This window comes from Orbicella faveolata, unplaced genomic scaffold (genome assembly GCF_042242905.1).
Source record: "Orbicella faveolata isolate gen_17 unplaced genomic scaffold, um_ofav_v1 contig_2, whole genome shotgun sequence".
Lineage (NCBI taxonomy): Eukaryota > Metazoa > Cnidaria > Anthozoa > Scleractinia > Merulinidae > Orbicella > Orbicella faveolata.
In genome coordinates, this window is record NW_028301547.1 from 30,606,540 (window position 1) to 30,629,966 (window position 23,427).

General features: G+C 38.7%; 4 protein-coding genes and 1 pseudogene across 5 annotated transcripts; 3 read left to right on the top strand and 2 right to left on the bottom strand.

Annotated features, from left to right (window-relative positions):
• The first annotated feature begins 272 nt into the window (after nt 1-272).
• On the top strand, nt 273-1,501 carry LOC149112798 (uncharacterized; annotated as a pseudogene).
• A 4,257-nt stretch (nt 1,502-5,758) lies between these two features.
• On the top strand, nt 5,759-7,454 carry LOC149112799 (beta-4C adrenergic receptor-like). The gene has a single exon (XM_089289795.1). It carries the CDS (start codon nt 5,775-5,777, stop codon nt 6,630-6,632), a length of 858 nt encoding a protein of 285 aa, XP_089145921.1. The 5' UTR covers nt 5,759-5,774; the 3' UTR covers nt 6,633-7,454.
• A 6,675-nt stretch (nt 7,455-14,129) lies between these two features.
• On the top strand, nt 14,130-15,791 carry LOC149112800 (adenosine receptor A2b-like). The gene has a single exon (XM_089288623.1). The coding sequence runs from the start codon at nt 14,543-14,545 to the stop codon at nt 15,422-15,424; it is 882 nt and encodes a 293-aa protein (XP_089144749.1). The 5' UTR covers nt 14,130-14,542; the 3' UTR covers nt 15,425-15,791.
• Nucleotides 15,792-17,892: 2,101 nt separating this feature from the next.
• Nucleotides 17,893-18,912, bottom strand: LOC149112801 (uncharacterized). Its single transcript, XM_089289376.1, has one exon. The coding sequence runs from the start codon at nt 18,910-18,912 to the stop codon at nt 17,893-17,895; it is 1,020 nt and encodes a 339-aa protein (XP_089145502.1).
• Nucleotides 18,913-19,356: 444 nt separating this feature from the next.
• On the bottom strand, nt 19,357-23,193 carry LOC149112802 (DNA topoisomerase 3-alpha-like). 2 transcript variants are annotated; one of them, XM_089288624.1, is made up of 8 exons: nt 22,930-23,193; nt 22,776-22,812; nt 22,586-22,668; nt 21,527-21,670; nt 20,832-20,871; nt 20,655-20,714; nt 20,132-20,328; nt 19,357-19,904 (listed from the first exon to the last, which is right to left on the bottom strand). In XM_089288624.1, the coding sequence occupies exons 1-8, from the start codon at nt 23,096-23,098 to the stop codon at nt 19,870-19,872; spliced, it is 765 nt and encodes a 254-aa protein (XP_089144750.1). In that variant the 5' UTR covers nt 23,099-23,193; the 3' UTR covers nt 19,357-19,869. The 2 variants fall into 2 exon arrangements, with proteins under 2 accessions (XP_089144750.1, XP_089144751.1); XM_089288625.1 differs by lacking the exon at nt 21,527-21,670.
• Between the last annotated feature and the right edge of the window lie 234 nt (nt 23,194-23,427).

The window sequence follows — 23,427 nt, forward strand, 5'->3', positions numbered from 1 at the left end:
AAAAATAAATCACGATATGTCCTTGACATCATTGTGCCGCCATTTTAACAATCACTTCTTATCCACAAACTCAGGTTATTCTTATAAGTAGTTTTTTTGAAACTCATTTCAGAATAAAAACTAGCAATAAAAAACGACGTTTAGATCTCTCTGAGGCTCCCTGCCACTGTGGAAATAATATTCCCAAGGCAGTTGCTGGCACAGTTATCCAGAATGGTTCGAGACTAGCCGATCCCTATGGCCTGCCCAAAACCCACAAGCGACAATTAGCAATGCGATCAATGCTCTCGGCAACCGAGACATATAATTAAACAAGTTGGCAAAATGGCTTGATGAAAAGCTTAAACCTCTATCAGTCAATGATCACACCATCAGTAATGTTTTTAATTTCGTGGATGCTCTCCATGACATGGAAGTTTACGACAACAGCATCCTTGTTTCATATGACGTAACTTCACTTTTTACCAATGTCCCTGTTGATGAGACGATATAAATTCTAGCTGAAAAGGTATTTAAGGACGACTGGTTAAATAAGCAGCATAATCTCAACATTACAAAATCAGGCTTGGTGGAGTTGCTTAATATTGCCACCAAGAACCAGCTTTTTCAGTTTGAGGGGAGTTTGTATGAACAAACCGATGGTGTTGCTATGGGTTCGCCAATTGGACCCCTAATGGCCAACGCATTTATGTGCAGTATCGAAGATCGACTTCAGGACCAAGGCAAGTTACCCGAGTTTTACAAACGCTATGTGGATAATACATTGAGCATAATGCCTGACACCGAAACAGCTGAAGCATTCCCTTCCTCTCTAAATGAAAGCCATCCATCTGCCAACTTCACCATGGAACTTGGCGAATATGGTAAACTTCCTTTCCTGGGAACGGAGATCAGGAAATGCAATGGTCGCCTGGAGACAAGGGTGTACAGAAAACCAACTGACACCGCATTACAAGAGCCACGTCAATGTTAGCTACAAGAAGTCAATGCTAAAAACAATGCTGGATCGTGCCTTTAAAGTGTCGTCTACCTGGCAACTGTTCCACCTGGAATTTGATCGTCTCAAACAGACGTTCTCCCAACTTCAGTATCCAGCCTAACTTCTGCAATCGACCATCAGTAATTTTGTCACCAAGAAAGTTTCCGGCGATCCAATTTCCACACGAGCATGTAACGTAAATGAAGCGCCTGTCGCTGTCAGAATGGTGTTACCATTCAAGGATAAGAGTTCAGTCAATTCCGCGCGAAGGCAACTTGGGGAACTAGGTCGCAAAATTGGAATTGATAGTCGCCCCGTGTAAACAAGCCGTAAGATCGGACACGAGATCAAACCAAAAGAAAAGAAGCCGCCTACCATTAACCAGCAACTCGTGATTTTAAGATCTTGAGACAGTGCCAAAGTATATTCGACTGCCTGATCTACGAAATGCTCTTCATAAAGGAGCTTCAGCCAACTTTGAACAAACAGTCAGATTCAATTCGTGCAAAGTTATTTATATAGTATTTTTGTAGTATATTTCATTATTTTAACACTTACAGTTTAGTGCTTGTATTAACATATTTTATCGTTGGACCGTTCTCACGCCCTAATTTGTACTTATATATGTATATTTCATTCGCTTTTTTTACAACTTGAAAATGATCTCAGAGAGATCGAAACGTCGTTTTTTATCCTTAGGTTTTATTCTGAAAACTGACGCTATTGTCTAGGGAAACACGTATATTAGGGAGCTTAAGAAAACCACGACGGCAACGGCAACGGCAACGTCGCTAAACAAAAAGTTTAAGGTGGCTGAACACAGTTTTGATACCTGTGTTTCATTCACCTTTTTCTCCAAAACCCTTGATCCCTCGGTCGCCAAAAATGGCAGCAAGTTAACAACACAAACATTGCTTTTTTGATGGTTAAGCTGACGTATATGCCGTTGCCATGGCAACATGAATAAATATAAGCAGGCCTTTAAAATCGGTTTTGTTTATTTGTAGAAAAACTAGTCATTAGATTTTCTTTATAATTTGCATGCAACAAGCTTGTAACGATTCTCGCAAGTTGACACCATTTTGCTAATAATTTAACAGAGAGATCTTTAATTATCCCTTGTTGAAGGTTCACTGGAATATCTCAAATTTCCTTTGTTAAACTTCAATTATTTTCAATACTCCAGTTACTTATTTCCTAAAGTATTCTCATGCAAAATTTCGTGAAATTCTAATCAGCGGTTCTCGTGAAATAGGCGTATTTCCGAGAGACCGAGAGTGCAATTTTTCATTCAATCGCAATTTTTTGACTTACTACGCATGCGCTGCATTTAACTGGGTTCTTTCGGTAACAAAGAAAAAGCTGAGAATTGCTGGGTTCTTTGCATCGCTACCTTTTCTAACATATCTTTGTAATAAAAGACTAAAGCCATCAATACACTGCGTTCAATTATAGAGAAAAATAGCACAGTTAAGGCGAGTATTGAGTAAATTGATCGCTCTATTCACGGCATGTTTGTTTTTTGCAATACTTGTGCGCGCGCTGAATTGCATAAGCAAAAGCGCGCGCCAAAACTGTGTTTGGCCACCTTAATGAGGAGAACAATGGCTGTACACGTGCGTTATAATTCTTCGTACATTTCTTTGCCGTCCTCTCCAGAACAACAACGGGAAATGGAAATGACCAAGTTCTGCGTCGTCTACGGAACGTGGACGAAGACGGCTAATTTCTGATATTTCCACTGGAATTGAACGCCGTCGTTGGGTGTTTAGCTTTAGCACGTTTTTAGAGCCATTAGTGTACCGAACAGATCTAAACAAAATATAAAATAAAATAAAATATAAATTCATTTTTTTACTTAGCGTCTTCCTCGGCGTCGTTGTCGTGGTTGCTTAAGCTCCCTAACAACGTGAAATGACCTAATTCTGCGTTGTGTGGAGAACATGAACCACGACGGCTAATTTTTTAAATTTTTATTTCGAATTTATCGATGTGTCCCAGATTCAGTTTCGGGATAGCTTTGACAGTGATAAACAAAGTAAATGACTTTAGGTACCGAGAGATTCGGAGATAAACTACAAAATGATTTTTTGATAGACGTTGTCCTCGGCGTCGCCGTCGTGGTTTATTAAGCTTCCTAATTTCAGGACATGAGAGATCATCGCGTTTTTTTCTTTGTCTAGGTCTTTGATTAAACTAAGATGGTTGCAAAAAAAAATTGTTGATGCATGGCGTACTCTTTCTGACACTTTCATTCATTAATTCTTTCACCATCGCCTGTTTTCAGTTTTATTTACATTTCAAAACACACTCATTTTGAAACTTGGAAATTTTTGTTTTTTCCAATAAATGGTGGAAACAACACAATAGTGACAAGCTGGTGTTATATTTTCGCTCAAGGAGCGGGTTGCTTACAGCTGCTTCGTGTTTATGATCACTTAACTCGCGTCATTATTACTCTAATTTCAAGCTTTATTATTTATAAGTATGGGTTATTGATAAAGTGTGAGGTCAAGATGGCAGGATATTGGCCAAGTTCTTTTTTTTTTTCACGTGTTTATGGACCGAGACGGAGTCGAGGTCCATAAACTCGCAAAAAAAGAACGAGGCCAATATCCAGCCATCTTGATTAAACAAGCTTGGTCAATAAAGGGTTTATTATATGGCTTTAGGGGAAATTTTTCTTGCGGAACACGGCGGGTAGTCCCGAGCAGGCAAGATAGCTCCATCTTGCGCGCTTGGGTAGCCAATCACAACGCAGGATTTGATTCATCTTGCCCGCTCACGGAGCTAGCCATATGATAAATTAATTTTCTATATCAGAGACACTTTTATTCACTCAGTTACGAAAAAGAACCCGAGGTGGTCGGAAACCGAAACATACCAATCACGGGCTGGAACAAACTGCGCCTCAAATGGGGAGAGAGAGAGAGGTTGTTAGAAAGGAATTCCCACTCGTGCTTCTCCTATTTGCTTTCTCGTGCCTAATACAGTCTGCCGGTCCCTCTTAGCACCCGCAAACTCGGACGAGAAAACGGTTATGGACACAAAACGTTTTGGTGAAATTCTTGGACTTAGATTTTCACTTGTTCGAAGCTCGCAGTTTTCCTCGAGCTACCCTCTCGGAAAACTGTTCGCTTCTCGAAACAGATGATGTCCGGGGACAAATATCCTAGCATATTTTCGCGTCAAATGGAGGCTATTGTTTATATAACGGCAGTTTTGAGATATAACATACAAACTACTACGATATATTCCCGGGATATATTCTCATGTGGAATTTCTTTGTTTGTTGTTACAAGTAAAAACCTCCTCTATAAACTCGTCGTGCTTGACTGCAGTTGGTATGCTGCTTGTCACAGCTTTCTGGGGTTCCAGAATTCACAATTTACAAAACGGAAAATGTCATGTTTGCATTCACGTTAATTATGCAAGACCTTTTCTATTTTACTAATTATGTTTCATCCGGCGATATTGAAGAAAAAGCTAATTCGCAAGTAGGCTTTTTCGACGTATAGTTCTTCCGTTGCCTGTTTACCTCGATTTTGGCAACAATTAGAGCTCTTAGACTCCCATCGCTTTTTTTCACATATACCATTTTCAAAACGCGTTTTTGCGACAGCAGAGTACTTGCTGCTACAACATGTACATTTTTAAAAACTCAGTAGTGCGTCTATATATATATCACTTTTCTTTAAAGGTTCTATCGGCTTTTTGCGAAAAAATAAGAAACGCCCTAATCCATCATAGAGCAGTATATTCGGACTCGAACATGATACTGAACGCGACAGGTTTCTCACTTAATGAATTAACAACAGTGTGCCCTGTGTAGTTTAAATGCCTTGAATAAATATACAGCTACAAATTCACGCAAGGAAAAGTAAAGACGTTTTCTTAAATAAAAGGCTAATTATATTTCACCATTTATTCAAATCCATGAAAAGTTATTAGCTCGAATTCCAAACTTTCTCCCGGCTGATTGCCGCACATTTCCCAGTCACGTTCAGTTTCACTTTTCCAATCATTTGTCTATAATATTTTTTTCCTGCGAACTTGCAAAAACAAATTTAATAAGATTAAAAACGGAGTTGGCGTTTTTTTACCATAGCTACATATCTCAAATTTGGTGAATGCAATTCTTTGCCCAGTATCTTAACTTTGCTATTCATGAATTGTTCGGAAATTATTTTACATCGGATTCGCTCTCAAACACTGTAATTCTGACGCGTGTTGTCTACCCATTAAGATGGCTTCCAAAACCGTAATAAGGTCTATTGAAATTTAACATTTCTCTCTGTGAAATGCAACTATATACAAAAATCTTTTTTCTGCTTCAGGCGAAAGTAAACTTAGTGAAGAATCATGACATTTGTTGTTATGGAAATTCAAGTTCATAATCAACATCTTTTTGTAACTCACATTTTTATGGGAAATGCAAAATTAGACTCTCCATTTTTCCACTTGAACGTCTAAAATATACCTTAAGTTGAGTATTACTTATCACTTTACTAGCTTTTTCGTTTTCTTGGCAATAGCGATGCACAAAACGAAAATTAAGTTATTAGGTTAAACAAAAATGTCAATCGCTTACCTGTTTTATACTGACATTTATTTTTGCATGAAAATAGATATTTGTTTATTACCCGCATTCATTAGGCGGGAAGAGTTTTGTTAATAAAGGACTTAAACCAGCATTGCATCGTTTGAGATCAAACCATCTCATGTTCAACTCAGTCCATGGTACAAGTTCACTGTAACATTGCTCAGTGATCTTTTTCAAAGTTCAAGCTGTAAAATGAACGAAGCTGACCCACTTTACTCAACGTACGTCGTTAACTGTGTGTTCAACGCTTTCTCAGCCTACACCGCCATCATGTTGAACATTTTAACAATACACGCGATGATAAAAACTTCGTCGTTGCCAAAGCCTTTGAGAACATTGCTCCTGAGTCTTGCTGTTTCTGATCTTGGTGTTGGTTTACTGGTTCAACCTTCGTACATCGCTGTAATGGCCAATCCTGCCTATTTCACAAACACCGCGTTTAATATGATCTCACCTTTATTTGCTAGTGCTTCATTCTTTAGTGTTGTGGCCATAAGTGTCGACAGGTTCCTGGCCGTTCATCTTCATCTCAGATATCAGGAACTTGTGACTCACAAGCGTGTTGTAGCTGTGGTGATCTCAATTTGGGTTTTTAGCGCTTTTCTTACATCAATCGAGTTTTGGATCTCCCTTGATGGCATCCTGCTCGTCGACCTCATCACCCAAAGTGTTGGCTATATTATTACGGGAATTATTTATTGCAGAATTTATTTTACTGTAAGACGCCATTCAGACCAAATTCATTGCCAACAGATACAGGTAGCACAGAACAGCCAAATAGAAAGTGCTGCGTGGCAGAGAAAGTCTGCTGTCAATACTTTATACGTATATCTCATGTTTTTAGTTTGTTGTTTGCCAGACTTTTTTTGCGCTCGGGTCGCCCGTTTGATATGTCCGCAAAGTTCAGCTTTAAATGGCTTGCTTTTTTACTCACTGACCCTCTTTTTCCTCAATTCCTCTCTGAATCCTGTTATTTACTACTGGAAGATGAGACACATTCGACGCGCTATCATAAACACATTGCGAGGCATATTTCTAAGACAAAACTGAACAAAATTGTAACTGGACAATGATCGAACAAAATAGCACTGCTGTTAGAGTAACTTTATAGCAGGGCTCCGGCGGCACGAGGGGCCAGCAAGCGGAGCACCATACTCATAGGAAACCGTGAATCGCTTTTTTTTTTTCATGGTCATCATGGCTAGCGGTTTGCTCGTGCATGGGCGCCTACGTGAGACGACGACGCAGGCGCAACATGGCGGCCATACTCTGGCAGGTTGACCGAAACATGCAGCCTTGGTTTACAGCTACATCTTTGATATTGGAAATCCATGTTATGGTCAATTGATAACTGTCAAAACAAAGTATCCGCTCACCAGTACGACGTGACGATATCGCGGGCTCAGGTTTAAAGCTTGTCTAGCACACGTTTTTTTAAGAAGCTGGCCGCTGCCCAGGTACTGGTTTTCGATTGGATCGCAGGCTGAAGCCAGGTTAACTTACTGTAGTCACGGGTCTGTTTCTCGAAAGTCCTGGAACTTTTCGGGCCCGCAAGGCAGTTTTTAATTAATGAGTATCTAAAAGCAGAAAGTTGTATACGCCTGAAACTTTCTGTATGAAGAGAACCACTCTTCATATTAAGAATATGTGAATAAAACGAAGCTTTTACGCTGATGTTTCTTAATTCCTCTCTGAATCCTGTTATTTACTGCTGGAAAATAAGACACATTCGACACGCTGTGATAGACGTGCTGCGAAGCATATTATTAAGACAAAACTAGACAGTTCTCCTATAAGAGTAAGTTTAGAAACGTCATAACGACTACTAACAGTTCATCTCGACCAAGAAAGTAATTTTTAGTAATTTTAACTTTTTGATGGAAGCAAAATCTGCGAACATCAGATAGACTTAAGTCTCTTAATACACGATGTTAAAAGAAGTATAAACGTTGTCTGGTTGAAAAGATTAAAAACATAAGCTTCGGGCCATCAGTCTATGGTCTTTAACGAATAAAATATGTTTCTGTGTGAATAGAAGTAAATACCAAAAGAGTGAAAAAATTTAGACACTAAAATACCATAGGCGTGTGAAAAAATAAACTTAAAAGAATGTAAATGACATCTAAATTACAAAAAAATGAAATATTGCCCACGCAACGGTTTTGAATTGTTGTCGAGATAATGATGATGATGATGATGATGATGATTGAGATATAGCAGGGATTTTTATGCAAATCAGTCACTCACTCACTTGGTCAATCAGCCAATCGCCAGGCGCAATTGTAGCGGAGTACTGTATGCAAATCAGTCACTCGCTCACTCGTAACCGGAAGTCTTATCAATCAGCCAATCACCAGGCACAATTATAGCGGAGTACTGTATGCAAATCAGTTACTCCCTCACTCGTAACCGGAAGTCTTATCAATCAGCCAATCGCCAGGCGCAATTGTAGCGGAGTACTGTATGCAAATCAGTCACTCGCTCACTCGTAATCGGAAGTCTTATCAATCAGCCAATCACCAGGCGCAATTGTAGCGGAGTACTGTATGCAAATCAGTCACTCGCTCACTCGTAATCGGAAGTCTTATCAATCAGCCAATCACCAGGCGCAATTGTAGCGGAGTACTGTATGCAAATCAGTTACTCGCTCACTCGTAATCGGAAGTCCTATCAATCAGCCAATCGCCAGGCGCAATTGTAGCGGAGTACTGTATGCAAATCAGTCACTCGCTCACTCGTAATCGGAAGTCTTATCAATCAGCCAATCACCAGGCGCAATTGTAGCGGAGTACTGTATGCAAATCAGTCACTTGCTCACTCGTAATCGGAAGTCTTATCAATCAGCCAATCACCAGGCGCAATTGTAGCGGAGTACTGTATGCAAATCAGTTACTCGCTCACTCGTAATCGGAAGTCCTATCAATCAGCCAATCACCAGGCGCAATTGTAGCGGAGTACTTTATGCAAATCAGTCACTCGCTCACTCGTAACCGGAAGTCTTATCAATCAGCCAATCACCAGGCACAATTGTAGCGGAGTACTGTATGCAAATCAGTTACTCGCTCACTCGTAACCGGAAGTCTTATCAATCAGCCAATCACCAGGCACAATTGTAGCGGAGTACTGTATGCAAATCAGTTACTCGCTCACTCGTAATCGGAAGTCTTATCAATCAGCCAGTCACCAGGCGCAATTGTAGCGGAGTTTTGTATGCAAATGAGTTACTCGCTTATTCGTAACTGTAAGACACGCTAGCTGCTTTTGAACATCAGTACGTTGTATTTGAACTGATGTTACACTGGCATACACGAAAGATCTAGAATTACTGAGAAACACCGATTGAAGACGACCGTGAAAGGAAAAAGCTATATGAAACTACTCCAGGACCATGGAACGAGTTTGCAAAATATAAATTACGAGTAAAACGCAAAGATCTTGTATAGTGCGTAGCAGAACGTAGCGACTTGTGTGTTTATATATAATATGTACTTCTTGTTTCTACCTTTCATTAAAGGTCCTGATGATGGGACTTAAAGAAAAGGCTCTTCTTTTCTCTTCTCATCTATTTTCTTCTCTTCTCTTCTCTTCTCTTCTCTTCTCTTCTCTTCTCTTCTCTTTTCTTCTCTTCTCTTCACTTCCCTTCTCTTCTCTTCTCTTCTCCTTTCTTCTCTTCTCTTTTCTTCTCTTCTTGTCCCTTCTCTTCTCTTCTTGTCTCTTCTCTTCTCTTCTCTTCTCTTCTCTTTTCTTCTCTTCTCTTCTCTTCTCTTTTCTTCTCTTCTTGTCTCTTCTCTTCTCTTCTTTTCTCTTCTCATCTATTTTCTTCTCTTCTCTTCTCTTCTCTTCTCTTCTCTTTTCTTCTCTTCTCTTCACTTCCCTTCTCTTCTCTTCTCTTCTCCTTTCTTCTCTTCTCTTTTCTTCTCTTCTTGTCCCTTCTCTTCTCTTCTTGTCTCTTCTCTTCTCTTCTCTTCTCTTTTCTTCTCTTCTCTTCTCTTCTCTTTTCTTCTCTTCTTGTCTCTTCTCTTCTCTTCTTTTCTCTTCTCATCTATTTTCTTCTCTTCTCTTCTCTTCTCTTCTCTTTTCTTCTCTTCTCTTCACTTCCCTTCTCTTCTCTTCTCTTCTCCTTTCTTCTCTTCTCTTTTCTTCTCTTCTTGTCTCTTCTCTTCTCTTCTTGTCTCTTCTCTTCTCTTCTCTTCTCTTCTCTTTTCTTCTCTTCTCTTCTCTTCTCTTTTCTTCTCTTCTTGTCTCTTCTCTTCTCTTCTTGTCTCTTCTCTTCTCTTCTTGTCTCTTCTCTTCTCTTCTTGTCTCTTCTCTTCTCTTCTTGTCTCTTCTCTTCTCTTCTAGTCTCTTCTCTTCTCTTCTTGTCTCTTCTCTTCTCTTCTTGTGTCTTCTCTTCTCTTCTCTTCTCTTCACTTCTCTTCTCTTCTCTTACTATATTGAGGAGGATATTGTACTGCAGAGCAACCTGTTACCCGAGCTAATTTTACAATTTATTATATAACTGGGAAAATTAGTTCATTGTGATCGGCTGAGAGCAGGCCAGTTTATCGTTAATTCTTAATTTAAATTACGCGAGCTCGTTCGCAATTTCTCAGTTGTATAATAAATGAGCTCGAGCAATTAAGGATTTACACTACTCGTGATATTTTAAAATTCTTTCAAATAACGCCCGCCCAAAGGCTCCTGCAATTTTGAGAAAATTTTCAAATATCACTCATAGTGTAAATCCTTAATTCCACTCGCATTCATACGATTAGCAATAGGAAATAATGAGGAAGTCAGTAAAGATAATTTCCATCTTGTAAGTGCAACAATTGAACGATAGTCTGTTTATACAGATGATATGTAAAAAGATTATAACCAGCTTATGTTTCTAAGAATAATTTCTAGCTGGCTCATCTTTTTTTCTTCGTTTCTTCCTCTAAATTCGTAACTAAATAAAATAAACGTTGCAAAAGGATAATGTCCCCCCTAAATGTGTTTAAGAAGTAATTTCCTTTTATGTTTTAGAATGTTTCGCATACTAACGACATTTTCGACGTTGTCATGCATTATAATTCTTCAAATATATTCGCTTGCAGGTGATTGATCTAAACTGGTGATGCGACTGAATACTGGGGAATATCCGAATGATATATATTCCCCAACTTTGAAAAGATTTCGCTTGTTCCGAAAAAATATTGGAAATTATAAACACAATAATTTCTATTTGGCGCGAAATTATGCTTGGAAAGTTTTTCTTGGACATTATTTGCTTATACGAAAGGGAAAAGACTGAAAGAGCGTCTGAATTGGTAAGGTTCGATTCCAATTTCCGCAGGGAATTTGCTTGCTTGCTGTTTTTCCTTGTTTACTTTTTATGTCTATTCGTAACTCCTGGCTGAATAATACCGACTCATCTCTCTTCATGCGTCAAACCCCAGTCAAAGCAGCTAATCAGGTTTCAAAAGGACTGATCACAGACAACAAAGGCTGTCACAAAAACATATGGCACATAAAAACATAATGAACTAATGAAAAAAGAACTTTACTCATCACGAAATGCTTTTTACAAAAATGACTTGTCTCGCAGGAAGCGTTCATTTGTATCATGATAAAAATTAGGGAATGAGTGGTAGGCAAAAAGAATAAAAAGTGTTGAAAATTATTTTTGTGCGAACTTGGCATAATGGTGGCGAGTTGACTTACACAAACAGTTCGCCTCGTTGTTATGAAAATTACAATTAAAATTCAACGCCTTTTGCTAACTTCCATTTTAATGAGAAACACAAAACCAGTTTTTCAATTTTTCCAATAAGCCTTGAAAAGCACTTATCATTTTACTAAAATCTTCGTTTTCGTAAAACGAAAATTGACTCATTAATTTAAACAAGAATGCCAAAGGTTGCCTGGTTTCAACTGATATTTATTTTTACATGAAAACAGATATGCCAGCTTTAATATTATTCGCTTTCTGTGACGGGAAGTCGTAATAAAGCACTCAAACCAACCATACATCTTTCAATATTCACCTATCTCTTGCTCAGTAACTTGGCCAGCCTATTAACATACGGTACAATTTCATCGTACATAACATCGCTTAGCGCTCTTTTTCAAAGCTGTATAATAAATGAAGCTCACCCACTCTACTCATCGGTAATCGTTAATTGTGTGTTCAACTCTTTCTCAGCCTACACCGCCATCATGTTGAAAAATTTTAACAATCTATGCGATGCGGAAAACTTCGTCGTTACCAAAGCCTTTGAAAACATTGCTCCTGAATCTTGCTGTTTCTGATTTTGGTGTTGGTTTACTCGCTCAACCTTTGTTCATCGTAAGGATGGTAAATCCTACTTATTTCACACACATCACGTTTAACGTCGGCCAAATTATATTCACTGTTGCGTCATTCTTCAGTGTTGTGGCCATAAGTGTTGACAGATTCTTGGCCGTCATCTTCATCTCAGATATCAGGAACTTGTGACTCACAAGCGAGTTTCTGCTGTGGTCATCGCATTTTGGTTTTTCAGTGTACTTTATGGGCCATTATCTTTGTTTTTGAGTTCAAAACGATGTCACAGTTGTCATTATTTTCGGGGTCTGTTTCATTATTACAGGGATTGCCAATTGCAAAATATATTTCACTGTACGACGCCACAAAAAACAAATGCAAGCCCAACAAATACATGTAACACAGAATAGCCAAATGGAAAGTGCTGCGAGGCAGAGAAAATCTGCTGTCAGTACATTCCACGTATTTCTCGTGATTTTAGTTTGTTGTTTGCCAACCTATTGCGCTCTGGTTGCCAGCTCAGTGTGATTTCTCCTCAGAGCTCCGCTTTAACTGATCTGTTGCTATACGCAGGGACACTAACATTCCTTAATTCGTCTCTGAATCCTGTTCTTTACTGCTGGAAGATGAGACACATTCGCCACGCTATCATAGACACACTGCGACATATATTTCCAAGTCAAAACTAAACAAATTGTAATCCCGGGACCGCGCGAAGTGTAACTTAATAAATGATATGATCGCCAGCAACAGTTCATCTAGATAGGACGTCTGACCGTAAAAAGTACTAAATCATCAGTGAGTAATTAGTAAAGAGAAACATTAGATGGGAGCCATTGGATAAAACAATACATAGTCACTATACACACAAGACTTTATTCAGGGATTAATAAAAGACACCCTGAGAGGGAGTTTAAGGAGGTGGATCCTTTGTTAAAACTTCTTAAAATAAAATATATATTAAAAGCTATTAAAGGTTAACAATCAAGCATGTATTATCTGGGTCTACAAACACGTTGTTGTGCATTTGTTTTGTTGGACGTCCTGCGAATTTCAGGGTTATAAAAGTATATCAAAAGATCTTCAATTATCCACGCACCTGTCTAATCTGTGAAAGAGGGAAACTACAGTTACGGTGAAATTTTCGCACGCAACTGAATAGACAAGACTGGAAGAGATTTGGTAATTGCATCGTGTTTAATTCCCAGTTTCTTCATAAAGCATAAATGAACGAAGGGCTATCATATCATAATTTAGTCGAACTTTTGGTGTTTAACCGCATAACTCTTCTTAAAGCAGTTTATCAGTCAGATGTTCCGTGACTATTGTTTGACATGACAGGTAGAAGCAAACAAACACGAAACATCTTTACGTTTTATGAGGCATTTACTCCTGTCACGAAAAGCAGCTCTACAATTATGTTAAAGGTTCAAATAATTAATTCAGTATTTTTGCACTAAAATTGAAATAACCGGCGTAGCCTGCCCCGTTAGGCTAAAACGAAATATTTGACCATCTCAGCTTCATTAGAATGCGTGTAATAAACGAGCGACTAAATGGTCTGCGTGTAAAATGCGTTTTTCCCCTGTTTTAAATAAGACAATCAAACTTACCGACAATGTAAACGACGTTTTTATTGCAATTTGTAATTTCTTACAAAAGTGAACGCCCCTTGCAAAGATAAATATTCGTAAAATACGGAAAACACGAACGAGAAATGACCAAATAAAAGGGCAGCTGAATTTCTAATTTGTATAATTTTCATTTTGGCCCGAAATTCTTGTTTTCCTAATTAATAGGTATACACGCACCCATAACTAACTCATAGTATGAACTTCTGACCCGTAAAACTCTATTCAAAGGAGGCAATTTACCAATGGACAGGTCCCAGACAACTGAGGTTGTCACAGAAACACGACACGAAAGGTTTAATTAACTAACAAGGAACTTTACTCCTCACGTTCTTCTTTAAGAACAAATAGTTTCTCTTGCAGAAATAATCAATTTGTATTATAAAATAAATTAAGAGATGAGCAGAAGACAAAAACAGTTTTTGAGCTAAACTGGAATAACGTTAGGGAAGTTTATTTGTGAAACAAGTAAACAAGTCACCAGCTGAGCATCATTAGGATGCTTGTTTAGAAAAGTCATTTGGTTTTGTATGACGACTTACTTTCAGATATTTTCCATTTTAATATATTAGTTTAACTTCTTCAAGCTCAAAACGATTGGTAATTGCAATTTCTGCTTTGGGTAAAAGGGAACTTAGTCCGATTTCAGAAATGAGAAGAGCGTGCGAAGCTAGCTTTGTGACGTTCGTTGTTATGAAAATTCAAATTCAGCACATTTCTATAACGTACAACTTTTATGGAAAACGCAAAATTCTCTACTTGAACATCTAAACTATACCTTAGGTTCAGTATCATTCATTACTTTACTATAGATAACTTCGTTTTCCTGTCATAGTGTTGCGCAAAATGAACAGAAAAGTGTTTTTTTTGTTGTTGTTGTTTTTTCTTACGTTAAAACAGATGCCAGTTTAGTACCCGTATATATCATTCAATCCTAGACCGGAAGTAGCATCAAACACCACATCATTTTTTGATCAAACCGTCTCGTCTACAACTCAGCCCACGGTACAACTTCACTGTAACATTGCTCAGCGCTCATTTTTCAAAGTTCAAGCTGTACAATGAACGAAACTAACCCACTCTACTCATCGGTCATCGTTAACTGTGTGTTCAACGCTTTCTCAGCCTACACCGCCATCATGTTGAACATTTTAACAATACACGCGATGAGGAAAACTACGTTGGTACCAAAGCCTTTGAAAACATTGCTCCTGAGTCTTGCTGTTTCTGATCTTTGTGTTGGTTTGCTGACCCAACCTTTGTATATCCCACGGATGGTCAGTCCTGCTAATTCCACCAGCACCCTGCTTCACGAAGCCTCATACGTATTTATTTACTCTTCGTTCTTTAGTGTTTTGGCCATAAGTGTCGACAGATTCTTGGCTATTCATCTTCATCTTAGATATCAGGAACTTGTGACTCACAAGCGTGTTGTTGCTGTGGTGATCTCAATTTGGGTTTTTAGTGCATTTCTTACATCAATTTGGCTTTGGGCCTCAAATGAAATCGCCAAGCTCGTCACCATTATCATTATGAGTTTTTGCTATATTATTACAGCAACTGTTTACTGCAAAATTTATTTCACTGTACAACGCCACGCAAAACAAATGCAAGTCCAGCAAATACAGGTAGCACAGAATAACCAAATGGAAAGTGTTGCGAGGCAGAGAAAATCTGCCGTCAGTACATTCTACGTATATCTTGTGTTTTTAGTTTGTAGTTTGCCAAATTATTATTATCTAGTTGCCAGTTTGATCTCTGCGCCAAGTACCGCTTTAGATGGTCTGTGGTTTTACTCACTGACCCTGTTGTTCTTTAATTCCTCTCTGAATCCTGTTATTTACTGCTGGAAGATGAGACACATTCGACACGCTATCATAGACACACTGCGAAATATAAGACAAAATTGTAATCCCACGACTGCCGCAAGAGTGACTTCGTAAATGATATCACCACCAACAGTTTATCTAGAGACATTAACCTTTGGGTTTTTTGTTATTTAACTGGTCTTTTTAAACATGATGTAGAAGTATTGTGATGTCCATAATATCTACTTGCGATTAAAAATTTTTACAAGGCTAAACATGTTTAGCAGACTAAAAAAGCAAAAAACCAAACGTGTTTGACATTATATTGAAGATGACAATCACATAATGTCGAAAACGTTCGGGTTTTTTTTCAAACATTTTTTCAAGTATTATAATTTTAATGGTTTTCAGAATTATTAATTGCTGGCGTATCTTTGTGTAACTTCGTTTTGCAGTGTATTCCGATTCATAACCAAATAACAATAAACGTTGCGAACAAAAATATGTTTTAGAAACATTTTGCTTCCATGTTAAAGGTAGCGGGTTAGAACTCCATTTCGCGCGAAAAAGTAGCTACTTTTCGGAATGTTATGCATTCTAATTGAGATCTCTGCATTTGTGTAGGATGTAAGTAGCAACCAAATGATTTCTCGAAATTCTACGTTGCGCATGCGAAAGTCGTTGGAAGATGTATTCAAGGTCAAGGTCAACTTTATTTAGGCAGGGTGGCCCAATCAGCACTTGGCTGGTATCAAAAGGGGCCCTGCGTAAATTAAGACTACATTAAATTTCTATACATAGAGATTAACGTTTACAATTATAAAAAATTAAAATAAAAACTACTCTCTAAAATAAAGTCTAAGAAGATTTTTAAAAATGGGGAGCGATGTTGCTTCTTTTATTGTAGTGGGTAAATTATTAAAATGAAGCGCACCAGAGTATCTGAAAGTCCTTTTCCCTAGCGTTAACTTGGGTTTCGGCAAGTGCATGTCGTTCCTTTTCCTCGTGTTGTAAGAATGAACGTTGCAATTTCTAATAAAATAATCCGACAAATATGGAGGAGCTAAATTAGTTAAACATTTAAAAACTAAAATGCATTTGTGGGCTTTTCTTTGGGTTTCCAAATCCACCCACCCTAACATTTTAAAAGATCCTTCGGTTGTTGCCCTCCTTTGTATAATGCGTGCTGCTCTGTTTTGCAGACGTTGCAAGCTGTTACTGCAACCGATTGACAGCCCATCCCATACCGTGTTAGTGTAATCAAAAATCGGCTGAACTAAACAATTATACACGCATTTAGCAGCTTTTAGAGTAAGGTAGGGTCGTATGCGTGACAGCAGGCCGAGACGTTTTCTTACTCTCTTACAAATCAATTCTACATGTTCGTTCCATGAAAGATTCTCATCTAGTGTTACCCCTAAATAACAGAAGCTTGATACTCTGTCAATGTTTTTCCCGTGAAGCTCTATTTTATAGTCTGGACAGTGTTCTAGTTTTTGCCTAGTTCCAAACAGCATCCATTTAGTTTTACTCTGATTGAGTATCAGCCTGTTGCTTACTAACCATTTCTCAACATTGGCAAGATCGTTTTGAAGAACCTGCTTGATGATATCTGGACAGGAATCAGAGAAATATATAACAGTATCGTCGGCATACATGCCTATTTGTGACTTCAGTAGACTTTGCGGGAGATCATCGATGTATATCACAAATAGTATCGGGCCCAGTATGGATCCTTGGGGAACCCCATAACTAATAGTTAAGCTCGATGATTCGTCTTGGTTGTATTTGACCTTCTGGGATCGAGCTGTAAGGTAGTCTTCGAACCATTTCAAACTTTTCCCTCTAATTCCATAATGTTCTAGTTTGTGGAGCAGGCAGAGGTGGTCAACGAGATCGAACGCTTTTTTTAGGTCTATAAAAATAGACCCGGTAATCATCTGTTTATCCATTTGTTCTAAAATGTGATCAACAAAGTGTACAGTGGCTGTTTCAGTGGAGTGTTTCTTACGGAATCCTGATTGATGCACTGACAAGGAATGGTTTCTGATTAGAAATGCTACAAGCTGTGATTGAATTGCTCGTTCCATTACTTTAGAAATCAACGGAAGGACTGAAATCGGACGATAATTATTTGGGTCGCTCTTATCGCCCGATTTGTATATTGGAGTTACCTTCGCAGTTTTCCATTCAGATGGTATCATACAGGTAGAAATTGTTAAATTTATGAGGTAGGCGACTGGTCTAGATATTTCATTTGCTGCATCTTTCAGTAATCGAGCAGGAATTCCATCGAGGCCAGTAGCTTTAGTTGACTTCATTTTGAGCAATTCTTTTTGAACAAATCCGGATGACACCTCTTCAAGGACAAAGTCTTGTTCAACTCTAGTTGACATAACTTTTGGCAGAGTACAACGTTCAAAATGGCTGCTCAGAGAGTTTGCGATCGATGTAAAAAAGCCATTGAATCTTGAGGCTGTAAGACCATCACTGCTTGAAGGTACTGATTTGATTTTTTGGGGGACGATTTTATGCAAAGTTCGCCACATCACCTTTGGGTCTTTTTCATCCGCCAGTTGATTTGCATAATAGTCAATTTTTTCTTAACGCATTTTTGTGTTTATGGTGTTGCGTAACCGCTTATAATTGCTCCAATGTTGTTCTTTGTTTGTACTTAGGGCCTTTTTGTGGTGGTAATCACGCTCTTGCATAAGTTTCTTTAGATCGCTTGTTAACCACGGCACTGAATATCCACGGGCGCGACGCGTAACAATGGGTGCGTGTTTGTCGGCAGCTGTTAGAAAAAGGTCTTCAAAGACGTTCCAACTACCCTCTGGTGTTTCTTCGAGTTCGATGATTTCCCATGGGATGTGTTTTAGGTCGTCACGGAACAATGCTGGATTATAATGTTTATAATTTCTCGTTTCAATAATTTTTGGTGGAGGGCGTTTCATCCTGTGTAGCTTTCTTACCCCAAAAATAGCACTATGGTCAGAAAAACCAACTGGTACAACACCGGCGAAATAAAGTTCTGGCCTTGAGGTGAAAAATAAATCAATTAAAGTTCTGGTGTGCTGCGTTACTCTTGTAAATCCTTTGATTAACTGTTTTAGGCAAAATGACTTGGTTATCTGTTGAAGGTGTTTATAAGATGTTGTTGATTTGGAGAAATCAACATTTAAGTCCCCCATGAGTACCGTTTCCGCACCGATACTCTTAAGGTTGTTTAGGGTCTTTTCCAAACTCGAATTAAAAGCGGAAATATCCGAATTTGGTGATCTGTAAATAGAGCCAACCAACAGCTTCTTTGATTTCGGTTGAGACAATTCAAACCAAATTGCTTCTAAATCTGCACACATTAGTTCGGGATTTGCTTCGTCCAGTCGATTGAAGCTCAGGTGTTCAGCGATGTAAACTGCTAATCCACCCCCATGGCAATTTCTATCTTTCCTCAGTAAATTGAAGCCTGGAAGCCAAATTTCTTCGTCTGAAAATGACTCATCCAACCATGTTTCGTTTATCGATAGCACATGAGGTTTGTGTGTTTCGCAGAACAGTCGAAGCTCGTCCACCTTATTTCTTAGGCTGCAGATATTCAAATGGAATAGACGCAAGCCCCTCATTTCACGATGTTGAATAGGCCCAAGTTGATCCGAAGTTTATCTCGAATGTACACCCCTATGATCAGGAGTAACTACGACTGAGAGTACATCTCAAGATTAACAATCACTATTAATCCAGAAACTGAGGTTGTTACAATACGTATAATTTTAAGAGCTGGAGACCTCCGCATTTATAAACCTAAAATTTGACAGTTGCAAAAACAAAAACAGATCAAGTGCGACAAACTTACTCTTATCTATTTCAGTCACAGTAGAGTGACAGAGTTTGACGAGTACAGTTGAATCAGTCCCAGTTTTGCGAACCATCTAAAGGTACAAAGATTGGCTCGACAAGCCCAAGATCAGGGTAAAGTCTGACCGTGCTAAGTACTAAATCATCAGTGTCAAGTGAACATTTAGATGGGAGCCATTGGGTAAAACAATCAGACCTGCATTATTTGGATCTGCCAAAAAAAGGAATGTCATTTTAATACAACCGTGACACATGACTGACATAAATAGAGCTTGCTCGCAATAAAATCCTCGTCCCTAAGGTAAGATTGGAACATCGTCGAGGTGTTATTAGTACGTACAGATTGCTGGTTAACCTGCATCAGCAATAAACCGAATTCTCGACTTATTTTTCATCCTAGACAAAAGAATACTCCAGTTTGTACGTCTCATTTTTTCATTGTTCAATAAGACATGGTTTTCATTAAAATAATTGAAATGCAAGTACATTGAAGCATAATGCATATTTGATAAGTGTCCTTGGTGCTTTCATGAAGTTACAGGATGTACATTGTAATAAAAGTAAGATGTAAAACGTGGAATCAAGCTTTGAGCCACAGCTGAAATGTTCTAAGAACTCATCGAGGCATCCCACCTGTCAGAGACATGAGATGTAAAGGAATTTATTTGCATTGTGCGTTAACAGATCAATATTATTAGCGACAGAATATCTACTCCGGCTGTGTGTTATCTGTTCATGGGGCAGGTCCTCTTGGTGTGACCTGCAAATAAGGAAAAAAATACTGAAGCAACAGCTTTTGTTTGCTAATACACTTTGCCTCTTCATTGCTTTTATAAGATAAATGAAGTTCAGGCACTTTCAAGTCTTTCCACTCTAACTTTCACAAAGTTACCACTGTTGAGGTTGCCAGAAATTCTTTATTACCAATCAAGCACTGTTTTTGGAGCAGAGGCAAAATTCTTTGAACAAAATTAAAGAAATCCCTACCTTCCTGGTGGCAAAGGCCGCACTTTCTTTTCTTTGTCGCTCCACTGTTTGTTGGTGCTGATCGTCCTGTTTGGAATGCGTTACTGCCAGCTGATGACGTGTCCCCCCATTCAAAGAAATCGCAACCCTGCCCTCTCGGCTTAGCACAACAGTAAAATGGCCGGCCCTTGTTCGGTCCTTCCTTGGAAACTGTGCGGCTGACAAATTTAATGAAAGTTAGTTTTGGTTATGTCTTGCAAGTATTGGTACTTGAATACAACAAGCTAATGGATGGACTTGCATGATTGTGAGGCTGCTGTGAAAATAGAGTAAAAGCTTTCTTAAGAAAATGTTGCTCAAATCTCTTTAAACCTCTATTTTTAATCTGTCGTCGTGCCAAATTGCTATAAATTATCCAGACTACTTACTTTATTACTAGTAGTCCAATTGGCGATGTGTTGATCAGTATTTCATAACAGAGAACGTTCGCATATGCATGTAGTTGTAAGCTACAACTAAAGATATTAAGTGTGTAATGTAATACCTTACAGCTGGTACGCTACAGCGACAAGAGGGATTAGAGCTGTCTGTTCTCATTGATCCACTGCAATGAAAGAAACATTATGAGGCAGTTTGTGAGAAAAAAAGAAAAAAACGACACAGAACAGATTTTGTGTTGACTTCCCGTGTATAAATGGTCTAATCAAAAATCGTATCTCACCTGACTCCAGTAAAAGTTGTGTTTCTTCCAGAGTTGAATCCTAAAGTAAGGAAAAGTTTACTTATTAGTAGAAGATCCCAATGTAGACACAAGAGCACTTTCAAAAGCAGACATTTTCCATTTTCACCTTAATAGAGGGAATGAATTGTGGGAGTAACACACAGGGGAACTTACATTGCCTTCACCAAGAACACAATATCCTGACCCCTGCCAGCACTCAAACCTAGACTGCCAAATCAGACGTGTGATAATCTAACCGTTAGCTCATCGTGTTATCCACTTTGGTTAAACTTAACAAATTGACGTCATGCGTCTGTCTTGTTATTGACGATGAATTTCGTCATAACATTGTCAAAGCAGCTGTGGATCCACGAGGCTATCGCCTCGTGGATCCGCAGACTACTTTGACAATGTTATGATGAAATTCATTGTCAATAACAGGACAGACGTATGAAAAACTGACGTCAATCTGTTTTTTAGATAACAGATTGTCAAATTGTCCGCTCTCGCTCGTTGACGCATCGCATAAATTATAAATTCATGTGTCTGTCCGCATATTGACGATGAAGATTAGCCAATGCGCGCGCGAGAATTTCTGCAGTTATCGTAAAATGTTTATTTGATAGTAATTTTTTTATAGAAAAAAGCTTCAATTCGCACAAAAAACTCTGGACCAACCAACAGTGATCATGTACCTGCATTATTCCTGTTGAAGTTATTGGATGTCATTAGAGGCGCAGTTTGGCCAAATGATGACGATGAACTCCCTGAATCGTCATCAGCCCACAAGAAAAATCCACAGCCATTATCTCTGTTTGGACATTTATAAAACGGTCCACCTGAATGTAAATAATTAAAATCAAACCAGCACTGTTATTTCTTCCCTGATCAAGGTAACCTTCTTATGCGACAAATACATGACGTCCCTTTCAGTTTTACTGAAGGTTAGCCATCGCACTCTTTGCAAAGAGTGTCAGGTTTGAGCACTGACTGGGTTTGCTGTAATGTGTTCCTTGAGCAATGCAATTTACCCTCTGTGCCTCTCTCTACCCAGGTGTATAGGAGAATCTTTGTTTACAACATTTGCCTCATTACCATAAGCGATACAGTTTCTGATGGAGCCACAAAGAGATTAATACTGAATATTGAAAGGGCACAGCACGATTAACTATCCCAAGGAATTTGAGCGCGATGTATTGAATACTTTTTGTGCGACGAGGGTTTAAAAGCTCAAAATTTTACAAAGAATGTATGAGCTCATTAGCGCTTTTGCCATCCAGAAATTTTGATGTTTTTGAAAGTCAATCTCTCCTCGAATAATACACCCAAAGAGCCAAAAATTTCACCACTTACTAAGTTTCACAAGCTCTTTAAGTTTTCTTAGTAAAATCGTGTCTAGCATGATGCCCTCTATGCGCAAAGTCGTATGTTAATGAGGAAAAATGTAAACAAAGACGTCAGTTAAGATTCGCCCATAAAATGAGTAACAACAAATTTGTAGGGCAACCAGACAAACTGCCAGGATAATCTGACAGACTAACATCTTGCCAAAATGGAGTAGCAATATTCATACAATAATAACATTGTATGTTGCTCCATGCAAAGAACCTGGCGCTAATCAGAACCAGTATGCCATTTAAGATTAACTTCTACTGATCTCTCCTAGCATGGGATAGACTTTCACTGTTTTATGGGTTCCTGCGAGCCACTTCATATATCTATATGCTACTGGAACTAGTGTTCATGTTACTTACCTTTGTTAGGTCCATCTTTCTTTACAGTTAATGTTGTTGCAGGTTGCCCACAGGTACAAACCACACAGTTCTCATTGTCATCTCTGTCGTAAAAGTTAACAAAATAGGATGAAAAAATGACCTCAGTATAGTGGTAATGGTGCATTAAAGCAGAGGGCTGGCAGCAAATGAAGATTTCTGTAAAACTTACCCTCCAGTGTGGCTACCTGAAGGAAATTGGTTGAAACCTGAAAAGAAAAACGGGAGCACACACATTTAGAAGAAGATTTGACTTCTTCTCATGTTGCAACTGTAGATCGTTAATTTATAGTTTGGCGTTAATTGAAAATGAAATGAGGAAGTACCTCCCGAAAATGATGAGCTGAGTCCCCAACTCTGACCAGCTGGTGTATAACCACGCCCTGCATTCCTATTGGATTGATTGGAGGTAATACCTCCCCTTGGAACAGAAGGTCTTCTAACTTGAGATGTTGCAGCTGATCTAGAGCCGCTCCCTCTGGTCTTGCTGGGCATGCCTCGACCACGCCCTGAAGTATGTTTGTTTCCTCTGTTGCTGGGCTGAGAAGTTTGTCTCCCTCTTCCAGCTGAATTTGAACCACCTGGTCAGGTATCCAGATATAAGAATCAGTGGCGAATGCATGTTGAAGAATTCAAAAAAAGAACTACTGCGTTAAAACGGCTAACAGTATGACAGCAAGAAGAAGTGGCAAATACATGATCCTTCTATCACCAACGAATGACTTAAGCCATGATTTTACACCTTTAGTACAACAGATACAGAAGAAGCACCTTAAACTGATTAAGTTTCCGAAATTCTCCCTGCGTGTATGCTCAGAGCACTT

Bases quoted from the DNA above. Each gene is read 5' to 3' on its own strand.
- LOC149112799 (XM_089289795.1), top strand. From the start codon at position 5,775: ATGAACGAAGCTGACCCACTTTACTCAACGTACGTCGTTAACTGTGTG.
- LOC149112800 (XM_089288623.1), top strand. From the start codon at position 14,543: ATGAACGAAACTAACCCACTCTACTCATCGGTCATCGTTAACTGTGTG.
- LOC149112801 (XM_089289376.1), bottom strand. From the start codon at position 18,912: ATGAGGGGCTTGCGTCTATTCCATTTGAATATCTGCAGCCTAAGAAAT.
- LOC149112802 (XM_089288624.1), bottom strand. From the start codon at position 23,098: ATGCCCAGCAAGACCAGAGGGAGCGGCTCTAGATCAGCTGCAACATCT. The intron at 21,671-22,585 runs GTAAGTAACATG...ATTTACATTCAG, and splicing joins GAAAGATGGACCTAACAAAG to GTGGACCGTTTTATAAATGT. The intron at 19,905-20,131 runs GTAGGGATTTCT...CCTTATTTGCAG, and splicing joins CGGCCTTTGCCACCAGGAAG to GTCACACCAAGAGGACCTGC.